Here is a 15,195-nt window from a genome sequence, read left to right on the forward strand (position 1 = left end):
ACAACTGCCAGAAGCAGACGTTCAACAGCCCCTGGTTGGAAAATTATATTTCATGATGACAATGTGCTCACTTTATTTTAAATGCAGATGAAATTTAATGTTTGAAGCAGCACAAACACTGTTGCTGAGTTTCACATAAATGAGTGCAAGTCATCAGTGGTTGTATTTGTACCTCTTGCCAAGTAGATTATGCTTTCTGGAAGGAGGATTATTTCAGAATCTACCAAGCCAATTTTTCAGGATACTGAATGGAGGAACCCATTACTTTTTCAGGAAATATATTACATTGCATCTCGATGGAGGTCTGAGCGCCGTTAGATTAATTCCAAGAGAGTAATTTGAAAAGGGTCAAAGTCAGTATGTTAGTAATATCCCTGAAATATAACTGATCCCTGTCACATGTCATTCCAGCAAGTGTGTTTAGAAAAGCCCCCAATACGCCATGAAATCTGACCAATCATCTCTGGATGCGCACATTGCTGGTTTCGTTACATTTACGGCAGTTCAACTGACTTGTAGCGGGGTACAATGTTCAGAACTAATATTAAACGGTAGGCATTCAGAATACATAAAAAAGCAAACTGTTTTACTCAAGATTTTATTTATTAATTCTATCTGTGCTCTTTATAACTTAATCGCACATAAACAAACTGAATCCCAACCACCCTCAGAAACATCAATGTGAGTACTGCCCCCCCTAGTGACAGGTTGGATGGGAGAGGATACAGTTTTAAGGAAGAGGGGAAAAAAAAAAAAAAAAAAAGTACAGAAAGGCACAACCAGCTGCATTTCCTGGATTGGTCTTGAAATGCTCCAGCCTGTAACATCTACTGAAAGAGCCACCAGCCATGCCACCAGGAAGGGCTGAGCATCCATTTAAGTTACTCACCATTTCTCACCAGCAGCAGCAGCAGCAGCCCTGTCTCAGAGCAGTTCAGGCGGAAAACTGAGGTGGACAAGACAAAAGAATGCTACAAGCTCCTGGTGACATTATCTCTCGCAGCATTCAAACTGCAGGACACGTTTCACCTCCCCCATACCAAGAAAAAGAAACCACAGCTATATACAGGGGGAATAAGATTCTTTCCCATGGTCTGTACAATTGGGCATATACATAATTTACTTCCAAATTCACTGCGAGAAATCTAATACAAAAAAAAAAAAAACCAAAAAAAGTCACTCCGCTGCAACAACAATCTGTCACTTGTCTTCAATTTTCTGCTGATCAGCTTCTTCAAAAGCAGTGACGTCAAGGTTTAAGACCAATTGTTACCGTCCAGGTCTGTGCACCATCTTCAAATTAAAGTTCACATTATAACAGTAATAATCAGGGGGAGATAGAAAAAAAAAAAAAAAAGTCTTGCAATCCACCAGTGTTATGTTTTCTTATGGCCGGAACTCCAACTCATCTACACTTATGACCTTGGCAGGCATGGAGGGGAGTGGCTGCTCTAGCACGTCTGATCCAAACCACTTGGCGAGGCCCAGAGGGGGGCTCCCACCATGTCGCTGGGAGCCATTTGTCCGATGGGGCCCTTGGCTCTGAGACTGGGGGCCTGGGATGCTTGGATGTACTGGAGAATGAAACAAATGAAGTTGAAACCATGTGCCTAGAGATAACTTCTCATATCTGTGTCGTATCTGTGCCTCAGGGTCCTGGGTCAATATGTTGTATTTTCAGTTGACGACAGTGTTAAATAGCCACCTGGAGAAAATACACGGCAGCCAGCATCCATCTTCAGAGTTAAGCCTTTGAAAATGTGACTTTGAGAGGAGCTGGTGTCATCACTCACTTTACTGGTGACTGACGTGATTGGTAAAAAGCTTATTCAGGTTTTGCCAGTTTCTCAAAAAAAGTGTGTAAAAGAAACCAACTACCAAAGGAGAAAGGAAAGCCAGCACATGAACAGATAACATTCATTCGCTGTATTCATTCAACTGTATGTGGCAAACTGATCATATCATGCATACGTCATCCTTCCTCGATAGATGTCTGACTGGCCAGAGACAGCAGGGGAAAACATAAATGCAACAAATGGATGATAACCCCCCCCAAAAAAGGGGCCATCTAAAGATGATGTCACAAGAACATGACACCTATGCACAGTGATTTTTCTGGTGCATCATCTCTGTGCCTTTTGCACCAACACTGCCTTTCAACTATAAAATAAAAATGCTATGCAGACACAGGACCTTACATGACTACACTTAGAAAGCTGTAAACTTTCAGCTAATCCAAAAAATGTGAGGGGGGCTACCACACGTCCACAATGTGCCACAACTCACCAGGTCTCTGCTGCTGAAGTTGTTGCTGCATCACTGCTAGCTGCATCGGAGTATTGGCTCTGGGAGGTAGAAGTGGATGCCCTGTTGCACTTAGAGGGTACAGCGGTTGTCCGAGAAGGGCAGGGGGTAAACCTTGAAGTTGTGCGAGATCAACATGGGGTGGAAATATACCTGTCAATTATAAAATCCAAAATTCCTTTGAGTTGCAAGTCAGAGACTTAAAATAAGGCATATTAGAAAAAAATCTTGACATTTATGACAGAGTTTAAAAGACATGAGAATGTGACGGAATTTCCAAACACACACCTGCTTGGACAAGAGCAGGTCCAATCTGCTGGGGTTGGATGCCCTGCGCCAGCATTCGCTGAACCATGTTAGGGTGAAGCTGAGGAGGAGGGCGCACCACTGGTACGTGGGATAGCAGCGGTACTGGGTAGATGGGACGAGAGAAAGATGAGGATGGTCCTGGAGGTCCCATGCTGGGTGCATGATGTCCAGCAGAGGCTGGCCTGAGGTGCTCCTGGTCCTTGCCTGGTAAGGCCTGAGAACCGGCCTTCACTCCCCCAGACTGGGCAGCACTCCCATCCATTGATTCCAGGTATAGATTTGGGGAGCTGTTTCCTGTAAACACAAAAGACGCAAATCAAATTTACATTTCAGTGTTGACGTTACTGTTCGATACACTTGGGGCTGATCAAGGCTGCGTACCATCTTGACTGTGAGCTGCTCCCTCCTCCTTGGTCTCTGATCGACTCTGGTCATCCTTGCTTTTCTCTTTCGTTGCGTACATTTTTCGGATCACCGATGTGGGAGTAAATGATGGAGACAGCTAGTGGAAGAAAACCACCATGTTTAAGACCATGTCTTCCTCTCTGAGGAAGAGCGACAATGCCTTGTTGTACTCACCATGCTGGTGACAGCATTGACTGGAGAGTTTCTTCCAGTAGTGAGGGGGCCTGGACCAGGAGAGCGATTCACACGCTGGGGTCTGTGCATCACAAACATCACTAGTGAACTAGCAAACACTTCCAATTGGTGTGCTCATTGAGGACCATGACATGTACAGCTGGCCTTTATTCATGACTTTAATGACACATTTACTGATACAGTCAGCGAGCAACTATTATCAGCAGTTGCAGTGTATGCTTGGCACAAGTGTTAAAAATATCAATTTATCCATTAAATATCGGGGAAAAAAACAAAAATAACAATGGTCCAAAATGACTTTTCCATAGTATCGATACTCTACCTGCCTCCTTGGTTTACACATGCGCCGCCAACACACGCACACACAAAAACAGAGAGCGCTGCCCTGGGGAGCGAGCCATCGTGCAGCAGCCCCTCCCCTCCTGCCTCATAGACAGAGACGCTCACACAAACACCGCTGGCTGTATTTTTTTCGTGTCATTGCTCTACGTGTGTAAGCTGCCATGAGATGGCATCTGCAGGACCTTCACAACCAGTTTTAATAAATAAACCAGAAGCGCTGTTTGGAGGTTCTTTGGATTTGAGTCGGATGAACAAGGAAAGCCAAAGGACAGTAGCAAGTCAATATGCAAGAGATGCAACAGAACTGTGCTGACAAAAGGAGAGAACACGACAAATTTAGCAAAGCACTTTCAAGACAGACACCCGGACCTGTATAAGGAATTCAAAGAGGTTGGCAACAGTATAACTTGAAGTATGTGTTGCCTAGTGTTATCACATCTATCAGTGTTTATTTTAATGTGTTGTCTTGTTAGCAAGCACTATTTTTCTTTAAATAAAAACCATTTTTGCACTAAATTCTGAGTGGTTGCATAGTATTGAAAATCAAACATCATTATTTTCAAAATAATGTATTGAAGTGTGAAATCCAGTATCGTGACAACACTACTTAGCACACAAAACTACATTTTCATATCCCAGCTTTTAAAAACAAGCAAAACAAAAAGGCTCTGCATAAATGCAGTCCTCATAGGATATGAAGATAAGAGGTATCATGTTGACAGTTATTAATGTAAGAGTTTGAGTAGGTTATAGAAACACTAACCGATTTCGGAAAGATTTGTCCTGTGCGAGCTTGTTGTAGCCTGACTGGAATGGGTGGTGGGCGTGTAGGGCAAGATCCTGCTGGAATGCCAGGGCTTCCAGATCTGCCCGATTCATTGGCATGGAGAGTGCCCTCATCTGGACAAGATACAGAGCAAATGAGAACTTGAGTCTTCAGACCACTTATACAAAATACAAGAAAACACAAATCGGGTTAACACAACATGGACAAATCTGCCCTTTTTAAACATGCAAGTCACACAGGGCAAAAATAAAAAGGTTCCATTCTTGTTTCAATAAAGACAAATCTTAAACGTGTCATATATTACCTGCTGCTGTGCAACCGATCCAGGGCTGATGGACCTGTGGACATCAAACTGTTCAGCCAGCATGGGCTGAGGACCAACAGGAAAGCCTTGAGGTAGGATGGTGAGAACACACACACACACACACACACACACACACACACACACGGTGATCAAATTCATCTTACAAAAAAAATATTCTGAATTTCATTGTGGTAAGAGAATAGGGAGACAACACCCCCCCCCCCCCCGGAACATTTCAAATTATCGTCACATCAAAAATTATGCTTTGGCATTGTTTAACATGAAGATCTGACATTATAGTAACATTTATAGGTTAGAAAAGGCAAAAGCATAATAATTCCCCTTTAGTATTTAATATACCATATTTTCCGCACTATAAGGCGCACCTGAAAGCCTTTAATTTTCTCAAAAACCAACAGTGCGCCTTATAATCCGATGCGCCTTATATATGGATCAATATTGGTTAATTATGGCTACCGTAGTCAAGGGGCGTCGCCGAAGTAACAGCGGTAAAAACGGTAAAGGGGAAATCCAGTCCCACATCACTTGTGTGTATAAAGACCCCAAAATGGCACCTTTCAAGAGACACGCTTACGACGCAGAGTTCAAACTCAAGGCTATCAGTCACGCAGCTACCGGTACGTACGGTACCGTATTGTGAATGCACTAACTTGTTTTGGGAGCGAACAGAGTTTTCAGAACGCTGGTTTGTATTCTATTAATTAAGTTTGACTGACTTAGCTGACTGTTTTGTTGACATTCCCTTTCCCGCAGCTCCATCTAGTGGATGCATAACGCAACCCCAGCCACTACAGTAGTTTCTATTCTATCCGCCTTATAATGTGGTGCTCTCTATATATGAAAACAGTTTTAAAATAGGCCATTCAATGAAGGTGCGCCTTATAATCCGATGCACCTTATAGTGCAGAAAATGTGGTAACCATCTCATGTACTTCCAGTTTAAAAAATATTAGCCAAATAATGTATGGGCGTAAAAACAATTTGAAAAAAAAAAAAAACCCAAACAGACTGAACTAAAGAAAATCTCCAAGTTTTTGTCAATGAGACATGAAAGGGGTCAGAGTTCTTTCCATTTGTGTTTAACCATTTGCATTTCGCTATGCAATACATTTCCTTGACCTTCAATGAATTAATTTACTGTTTGAAACTTGTCAAATGTTACTCGTCAGATATTTACAGAAACACACTGACGCTTCATCTGAGAGTCAACCAGGGACACGTTCGGTGAATAGGAGGTGCCACTGGAGAAGAGGGATGGCCTGAGTTTCCAGAAACTGTACTAAAACCCTAGCAACCTGCATTTTGGTATTGAAATGTGTTACAAACATGTGGAAAATATAAGTGGTGTTGTACAGAACACCAAATTTGAGAGAATACAAAATCTTACGGTTCTAGTGTGAACTAATGGTCGACCGATCGATCGGCCGGCCGATTAAATCGGTCGATTTTTGCTATTTTTTAGTAAATCGGCATCGGCCGATTATTTAATTTGGTCGCGCCGATTTTCAGTCAGGCACATCTGCGGGCAGCTATTTAAGACCCGGCGCAGCGCTGTTCATTCAGAACCAGAGGGCCAACAGGTAAGGCTTCAATTCTTATATTCCAATGTCCTAAAGTCATATATTTGCTCTCATTATAAGTTGTAATCTGTTGCTTCATTTAGCGAAAGTAAAAACAAATAGCATTTTCTGCTCAAAATGAAACGTTGCTAGCTCATAGCTGTCAAGACTCCCGTTTTGGCCGGGAAACTACCGTATTTCACCCCTCTTTCCCTTCTTTCATGACAACCTGCGTTTCTTAAACTGGCAGTATTGAGAAGCATAAAACATGCCAAAATGTGACTGTGAAATAATGCAAACAAGTTTTAAGTTTAACTGCTTTTGTCATGTTCCTTTGTTACAAGTGTGTTTGCAGCACTAATATATTTTTTTAATTCATATTTATTCCTATGTTGGTTATATACTGAATATTTAGGAGAGTTGGTATTTATTTGGGATTTATTTATTTTATATTTACCGGTATTTCATATGTTTATTTTTTTTAATGTTCAATTTTCAATAAATCGTGTTAAGTTTATAAGTGTGCGTCCTCTTATTAGTATGATATTTTAGCATGCCAATTAAGGACAATACGATAGCATATCAGCCCTAAAAATCGGCCCAAAAAAAATCGGCAGCTCATATCGGCCATCGGCTGACTGACTTCTAAATATCGGTATCGGCATCGGCTTTAGAAAAACCCATATCGGTCGACCTCTGGTGTGAACACACCATACTGCATCCAAGTATGTTTACAGTTGCACAGGCACAAACAGGTGAACGTGGTCAGTAAGGTGTTTTTCAGCAGTACATACGAGGGAACCAACACTTGCAGATTGAAAAAAAAATAAAAATGAACAGCTATGATGAGCAATGTTGCAACGCGAAGGCTTGGGAATATTTTTGTGCGCGGCTAGTCTCACCTGCTTGTTGTAGCCAAGTTCCAAATCTAAAGCTTGGAGTGCAAAATGTCTCATACAGTGTGTGAACCTGGATTTTCACTCTCATTCCATCCTGTGCACCTGCAATATTATTCCCATCCCGCTCCTGTAACTCGAAATATAAACCCTGACCCATGTGAGTCAAGACCACATATCAGGCTTGCAAAGGTTTGTGATGATGTAGTGTGCTCAAGTCCAAGCTTTGCGAGTGTAGGCCAGCAGGGGAAAACAGGAGGGATAAGCGTGCTTCAGCACAGTAAAGGAAAACCAGGTCAAGTGTGAGTTCACCCAAAGTGTCTCATCCAGATGAGTCGCTCTTATGAACATGCAAGCACAGTGCACATTTTGTCATTTAATTCTTAAAATGGAGGGAAAACAAATGGCAAATGATATCTAAACTTAACTTTGGGCCTGCTTATTGATCAAAGAAATGATCAATACATTCCCCATGTTATCTGATGGGACGATTTACAGTTTTACCAACAAACTGACAGTTTCAAAATGAATTTCAATGATGTTACCTGCTGAATGCTGCAACCGACTGTTGAAGTAGTCAGGTGAGGGTGCCCTCTGTGGGAAGAGAGGCGGTGAGGGGCCTTTGTGTAGTAGGCCATGTAGTGGGGCAGATGTTGTTGGACCTTCAGAACTGGCTAAAAGATTGCCAAGTAGTGCTGGGGAGGCACTGCGAGCGGGCCTTCCCAAGAGCTCCTAAAATACATACAGATATTTACCACTAAGTCCCAACATGCATAATGTTACTAGTCTGGCAGTTAAAGTGCAAAACTGTTGCTCATAAAATTCAGGATGGAGTAATTTCCCCACCATAAAGGTTCACTCTGGTATTGCGCCAACTTGGAACCAAACAATGTTCCTAAACAGATCTACAGTCATGGATACAACAGTTACTTCTATTTTGTAACTTCGACAACAATGTCAACATTGACATTACGACCGCGTGGCGCTTTGTTTTTAACTCAAAAAAGATTGATGGGCTGAAGCGTCATTTTGTATAAAATTTCTAAATAAAGAAATAATACTTGTCATCAGGCCATGTTATGTTCTGTATATGGCAACTCTCTGTGGCCCTGTCCAATTTCATATAGATTCAAGAACCCAGCAAGGAGAGAAGTTGATTTGAACAGAAACATCATTTTACATTAAGATCAGATTTGGGAACGTTGGCATAGGTTTCTGCTGAATCCTAAATCATCATACTTAGTTAAAACACACCTGGAATATGTTTTTCTGCTGTTGAGCAGGTACCTGAGCTTCGGAGTGCGTTGCCACACCTGGGTCTGAGGGTTGCTGCAGCTACACAGAAAGGAAAGGGGATTTGTGTGGAAAATGCAAAGCAGCCAAAAGCTACCTTTCCTGATAAAAACCCATCCCAATGAGCATTTTGCAATGTGAAGCTTGTGTACGTGTATCAAAACAAATGGGAATGAATACTGGATTTCAAATGGTGACACTAAATTTGGGCATGAAACACAGACTTCATTGAAACATCCTCAACCTGCAAAGCCCACTGAGATGAATTCATTCAAGAATCCAAAGCCAAATGTACCTTGTGCAAGTCATTTATAATTATGGTTTAATGCACTTCAGTGTCATTTCCTTTAGGCATACATGCAATACAATGAAAAACAACACCACACATACAAGAATACAATCAGTCTAAAAACTGACTTGCATAAAGGACACTCAGGGAAATTTGAACGATGAAAAAGGCATGGTTTGGAAGCAAATTTATGCCCATCGCTTCATAATTCAAAAATCTATCTAGGTTACCTCCAGTGAACATGTCAACATCATGCAGGACAGATTACCTGTTCCATGATAGCATGCACAATGCTGTTACTTATCCAGTGTAAGCCAGGGGCAACATAAATAGTCAGAAATAAATACTTACATTGTTTGTGTTGGTTTTGGGGTGAGTTGGCAGAGTTCCACTTGCCTTCATGCTGCTGACCAGTTTATTAAAAGCAGACATGTCTGTGTCGCGTAATCGTGGACGGGCACTGGAGCCACCAGTTAATGCCTCCTCTAAATGCTCTGCCATGAAGGGTGTCCCATTCCCCCTCTGTGGAGGCGCCACCTTCTCCCCTGGTGGTTGTGAGTCCAGTTTCATCCCCTTCATTTCTCCCTCCACTTCCTCCAGAGACAGAACTGCTCCAGAGTTGGCTAGGATCCAAATTGTAATGATTAGACCAAAAAAACACTATCCATCCATCTGTGTTAAATTATGCTCTTTTCAATTAGAATGATTTGTTTGCAGAATAGGATTAAAAAGAAGGAAACCCCAAGTTGCAGGGCCTGACTGCAAAAGCCTAGCCGACATGGCCACATCAGGAGGGACCATAAAAGAGGATCACAGCCTTAACTGAGGCTGTACAGATTGCCAACAGTAACTCAAGTTTCATCTGATTGATTCACTGAGTTTAATATAGACTGAAAAAAAAAAGGCCCCCATCAATCGAGATCAGGCCAGAGCTTCATGCTTTTCAAACACTCATCCTTTGAGGTTAGTGTCCCTCCTGTCATGTCTGGATGAAGATGTATGGAACAGACTAAAAAAAAAATCCTCTAGCTTAAAAACATGCAGGTGTACCCATACTGTATCTGTGAGGGACTTGTGTTTAATAAATGATTTCTCAGAAAATTGGCGGTCATCTCCATGTCTAGAAATTAAATATATCATGCTACAAATGGTCAAACTCAATAACTCACCTACATGAACCATTTCTCTAGCGTACATTCAACTACCCATTTTTTCCCCATCACTCAACAGTGACATGTATGAACTGACACTCACTGCTTTCCCGTAGCCGAGCCTTGTTGACCGACAGGGTGGAAAGAAGAGGCTTCAGGTCTATTTTGGCCTTGTGCAGCAGTTCCAAGATGTCTACCTTCTCTTTGCACTCTGATGACTGAATAGGTGTGAAATATGGGACAGGTCCTTGGCTTGGGGATGTGCAGAGTGGTTCAAGGCCTATAAATAAGCAAAAACAGCCAAACACATAAAATTTCATGCAGAAATTGAGACTGGTCTAAAACAAACAAACACACCTATTTTACTCAGGTATCCAAATATTTCAATTTGCAGATGTTCAACTTGTTTTATACACCAATGATTGCCAAAAAACTGCCTGACTTCAAGTCATGTTGCTGCTTAAGGGAAAATGTGGCACTATTGAGAAAATAAAGTCATGTACCTGCTAGTTTTTCCAGCTCCTCATGGGGAGTTGACCTCAGACTGCTGGACCGGCTGCCGGAAGGGCTCAAGTTGCTAGAAAACCACTGACTGAAGCGGCTTGCTGAGACAGAGCCCTCCCCCAAAACATCCTCTATCATCTGAAAGACAAAAATAAGAGTGTGAACACAGAGTGGGAACCTGCCCCCCTGCTAAAAAAAAAAAAAAAAAAAAAAAAAAACAGACCGGGTGTGAGGACAAAAGGTGGCACTTACATTCAGAGGGCTTCCATGGACTTAGCACCAAATGTGCTAGAAGACTGAGGGCAGTGTCACTGAGTACACTGCTAGTTGGACTCAATTTAAACAGCATAAAGCAACAGGTACACAACCTTCTCCTTTAGTTGAAAGGATAGTTCCTCAACTACTGTTCAAGTTTAAGGTATACAATGATGGGCATAAATTTGAAATGAAGATGATTTTTTTTTTTCCCATAGAGACATGCAAAAGAGTGCCCATTCAGTGACAAAACCACCACCACAGAGCAAGATCAAGCCAGTGCAGCAGAGGGAATCCAACACTGACATTTAGTATCTGCAAACTTCCGTACTTATATTAAAAAAAAGGCCTGTTTATTATGAACAGGCCCAGACCATTCTTTCGGGTCAGAACAGTGCCGCAACTGTTCAGTAAGTATACTGTCACGATGCCCCATGTGATGACCCATGTCTGGGTTGGAGAAAACCTCTACTGTGAAGCTTAAAATATGAAAGTGTTTTCAGAGTTATGATTGGCACCCGATTTGTGACATTTATTCAACACCCCCCCCCCCCAAAGCACCCAGTGTATCCCTTTACTTACAGATGCCAGTCCTGGCATGGTCTTCTCAAGGTTGAAGAATTCATTAAAGTCAAAGTCCCCGGTCGACTGCTCCGGCAGCACGTCAGGATGGGGGACTTCCTGATCAGCTGTAGCCCGCAAACCCACATCCTGCTCTTCGGCCTGTCCGCCATTACATTCCACTGTTGCACATAATTGACGTATTAGCAAAAAACCTAATTATATGCAGCATGACAGTTTCCCTAAACTAGCTATCCAATAAAAATGTAGTTTATTAAATCAATAAACAGCTAAAAGGTTATAAGCTGCAAGCTTTTGGAAGCTTTAAGTCTTTACATGCCTTCTTTCACGGACTCTGTCCTCTTCCTGGACCGCCTTGACCTGCGCTTATCATCCTCCAGGATTTTGTCATCAAATCCAATGAGTTCAATTGTCTCAGACTGGCTGGTGGGACCCCCAGAAAACCATTCTGGCTCCTCTTCTACAAACGAATCATTCCTTCTCCTTTCACTAAACACACGTTTGTCTCCAAAATCCCTCTGTAAATAAGAAAGCAAGTCAACATCAGTGCTTCTGTGGGTGCAAGAAAAGCTCTTCAAATGCTAAGACTTTAAGCTAGTTTTATCCTTAAAAATGTAATTGACCTACACAGAAAACAAGAACATATGCACATTTTACATTAGTGTAGAAAAAACATGGCAATCTCCTCAATGTTATACAGTATGATCGACGAGAAAACAGACGGAATAAAAGCAGTTAGAACCAACCCTGAATCGTTTATCCTTAAAGTCTCTCTCTCGTTCCCTCTCCTTCTCCACACGTGCTTCTCTTTCAAAGGCTCGAGCAGCAATAATGCGGCCGCTGCCAATTCTGCGTGACCCTCCTAAACGGAGAGACTCGTTCTCCTTATTTTCTAGAGGGCTGATTGGACGACAGGTGTTGAGTATGGGAGCAGCATTGCCTTGACATCCACCTCCAAAGCTGCGTCGCTGTGGGCTCAATATGACATCCAGATCATCCTCCTTTAACCGCTCCCGTGGATCTGAATCCAGTGTAGAAAACGGGCTCAGTTCATATTAAGAGTAAAGTGCCATAGCAACAGTCTCATTGTGCTGCTCTGAAAGTTTATAAACCCAACTGATTGGAAGAGAAGAAACAACCCCATTCACATTAATTCCAAAATAATAAGTTTACCTTGGATTCTTCGTTTCAATGGAACTCTATCATCCACATAGTCCTTTTTAAAACCTTCCACTGGAGAGTTGCGCCCTGAAGTGGGATATAGTGAGGCATGCCACTTCTCAGGGTCCCAGACACCATCACTGAAACAAAATATAAAATAAATAAACCCATAATTGAGGAAATCTTTAACCACTTTAACTCTGCAGTGCTTGCCGATGTCATGGCTCATAGGTAGCAGAGGTAAAGTAGCTTTGCTTCACCCGGAGATCGTATAAGCGTCCTTAAACTTAATAATGAGCCAGTAATAGCTTCTAATGAGTGTGGCATGGCAGCCTTGACCATTGGTGTATGATTGTGTGTGTAGATGGGTGAATGGGGGGGGGGGGGGATGAATGCATGATGCATTAAGATCCAATCAGTCAGACAACATTCTGATGTGGTCTGGAACACATATGGTGACTGTCTTTTTGGCGATGAGAACACAGATGTGACCTGGGCCATATTGAAGGACCACCTTCTCAATTAATGTCCATTATGGAAGCAGGAATTTTTTTTTTTTTTTTTTTTTTTTTAAATCATGGGTCAAAAGCAGCACCAAGAATAGCCTCTCTCTTAACAGTTTTGATTTCTTCCTCCTCTCCTGGTAAATTCTAACCATCAACTCAGCTAAAACTTGGTTTAAAAAAAAAAAATGAAATCGTGAACAGAAAATCAAAGGAACAATCTATCAATTTTTACAAAGAAGAAAATGAAGCTGCAGAAAAGGTAAAGTGGAAATACACTGGGAATCTCAAAATAAGGTGCACCACAAATGTTAGATCAAGGTATGGACCTTCTGATTTTACATCTATTACACTGCATCAGCATCATCAATGCTTTGATACACTGATAAAGCTCAATATACTGTTATACACCCCACCGACTAGGCACAGACACACATTGCTGCAGCCCACAGGTCAGATGTGCCACAATGTGCAAATTAATCAGAGACCCTTAAAACTCTGTTAGCCTGAACATATTTAAGGTTCATCTGCCAACAAAACTCAACTGTCCTCAGCTTAAATATTTATGACTCATTGTATAATCCAGAGCCATTACAAGTAAAGCCACATGCTGTCAGAGTGTTGGTATACATTTGTCATCCATGATGTCTTGTTTGACATATTTAGTTGGGGTTTCCTTACTGACCCAAATGATATTAATATTGAGTTGGTGTGGATGTTTTGTTTCAATTCCTAAGATATTTTCTTACCTGTCATATTTCTCTGAGAGACATTCTGGTCTTTCATTGGAGATTGGCAGTTCTTTTATACCCAGAAGCTCCTCCTAAATAACAGTGCGTCATGGTTAGATAGTGTTAAGAAGTTTAATAAGCAGCCATAAATTGATTATATCGCAGTTTTCTCTCGTCACCTTGGTGTATCTGTATGGTGCTGGTGCTGTTGCTGCTGGTTGTCGCACAGCTTGGACCACAGCGGCCTCACTATTCTTTTGTTCAACGCAAGCATCGCTCTCCATGACCGATTTCACACACAGATCAAACAGCTTCTAGCCAAACAATGACCCAGTTCCTGTTGGAAACAAAGTTACTACATTTAAGTTGGACAGTCGCGACAAAAGCTACTCCACATCGATCACGCTTGACCTGGATCAAAGTTGAATTTTTAAAATCTGTATTTAACTGAATAAACAACGTCAACCTAACTACAGACAGGTGTATGCATAGGAGACTTAAGTAGCGTTGTCAAACATTCATGCCAGGAACCAAATAAAATGTTAATATTTGATGTAAAACTTCATCTCACGTCGACGTTACCTGTTTGAGGGTAGATTTAGCAAACGCTGCTATCCAATTAGCAAGTTAATTACTTGCAGCCAGCGACTGCTGACAAGCGCGGTGACATGTCAATTGCAACAAATTAGCTAATTGAGAAACGGCGTGCCTCCAGGATCCAAACGAGGCTGATCTGAGCGATAAATAAAACCTAATTCATCATAATATTAAGTTTTAAAACAATTCTCTTTGCAGAGACTTAAAAAAAAAACACTTGAATTCAACGTTGACAAGTAGTAGAGGTAAACCTCAGATTTAGCAAACATAGCATCCCACACACAATTAACTATAAACCTCAGTTGGGGCTGGTTTACTATGTAAATTGCTGCAAATATTTGACCAGTTAGTAACTTTGGAAAACAAACAAACAAAACAACAGCACTATTTTACTTACTCAGTATGAGGACTGCGTGTAGAACTGGTTGCTTACGGCCGTATAGTTCACGTTTGTTAGCTAGCTAGCTAAGCTAGACACTTTAGCTAGCTAGCTAACTAGCCGGGGACTGGGATAATGCCCACCCACCAAATCTAGAGCCGGCTGAGTTGTTGCGGTGATTTTAGCCAATGTACACAGTAGTTGGGTAAATTTACACAATAACAAGGGTTCAAACACAACAATAATACACACGAATACGATACAATGTCAAATAATTGTCTGCTCTGTGTATGTTTTCTAAGTCGTAGCAGCAAATTTCCTCTGATCGCCGCTTTAAGAAGGTCCTCGAAAAGATTACACAGTGCCCCCGGCGCCTTTTTAAAATCATAAATCGTCTGGTGCTCGACAAACTTGCAAAATTCTGACATCTAAAACACGATCAAGATTTTTTTATTTTATCACATGTTAATGGTGACAATAAAACATGTTTTACAATGATATACCCACAATTCACACTTATTTCAGAATACTGAAAAGGCATTAAGTGGGGCAGCCACTTCTTGCTTTCGGGTATGTTTGATTTTAAAACAGTTTATAGCCGTCTTTTAGCTCCTGGTTAGGACACTGC

General features: G+C 41.6%; 1 protein-coding gene across 8 annotated transcripts; it reads right to left on the minus strand.

The window, feature by feature from the left end:
- Window positions 1–326: 326 nt before the first annotated feature.
- Window positions 327–14,903, minus strand: eif4enif1 (eukaryotic translation initiation factor 4E nuclear import factor 1). 8 transcript variants are annotated; one of them, XM_086199477.1, is made up of 20 exons: window positions 14,586–14,903; window positions 13,771–13,928; window positions 13,610–13,683; window positions 12,370–12,497; window positions 11,943–12,217; window positions 11,516–11,714; window positions 11,197–11,357; window positions 10,359–10,497; window positions 9,959–10,135; window positions 9,056–9,327; window positions 8,377–8,457; window positions 7,668–7,854; window positions 4,647–4,732; window positions 4,319–4,455; window positions 3,193–3,274; window positions 2,995–3,115; window positions 2,818–2,907; window positions 2,593–2,715; window positions 2,287–2,418; window positions 328–1,574 (listed from the first exon to the last, which is right to left on the minus strand). In XM_086199477.1, exons 2-20 carry the CDS (start codon window positions 13,873–13,875, stop codon window positions 1,387–1,389), a joined length of 2,757 nt encoding a protein of 918 aa, XP_086055603.1. In that variant the 5' UTR covers window positions 13,876–13,928; window positions 14,586–14,903; the 3' UTR covers window positions 328–1,386. The 8 variants fall into 8 exon arrangements, with proteins under 8 accessions (XP_086055604.1, XP_086055603.1, XP_086055601.1 ...); XM_086199476.1 differs by having other exon boundaries at window positions 330–1,574; window positions 2,287–2,457; XM_086199475.1 differs by having other exon boundaries at window positions 329–1,574; window positions 2,287–2,457; window positions 2,593–2,907; window positions 8,410–8,457; window positions 9,101–9,327.
- Between the last annotated feature and the right edge of the window lie 292 nt (window positions 14,904–15,195).

The sequence above is a fragment of the Aulostomus chinensis genome, chromosome 3 (assembly GCF_037954235.1).
Source record: "Aulostomus chinensis isolate RoL2024-O1b breed Wild chromosome 3, RoL_Achi_v1.0, whole genome shotgun sequence".
Lineage (NCBI taxonomy): Eukaryota > Metazoa > Chordata > Actinopteri > Syngnathiformes > Aulostomidae > Aulostomus > Aulostomus chinensis.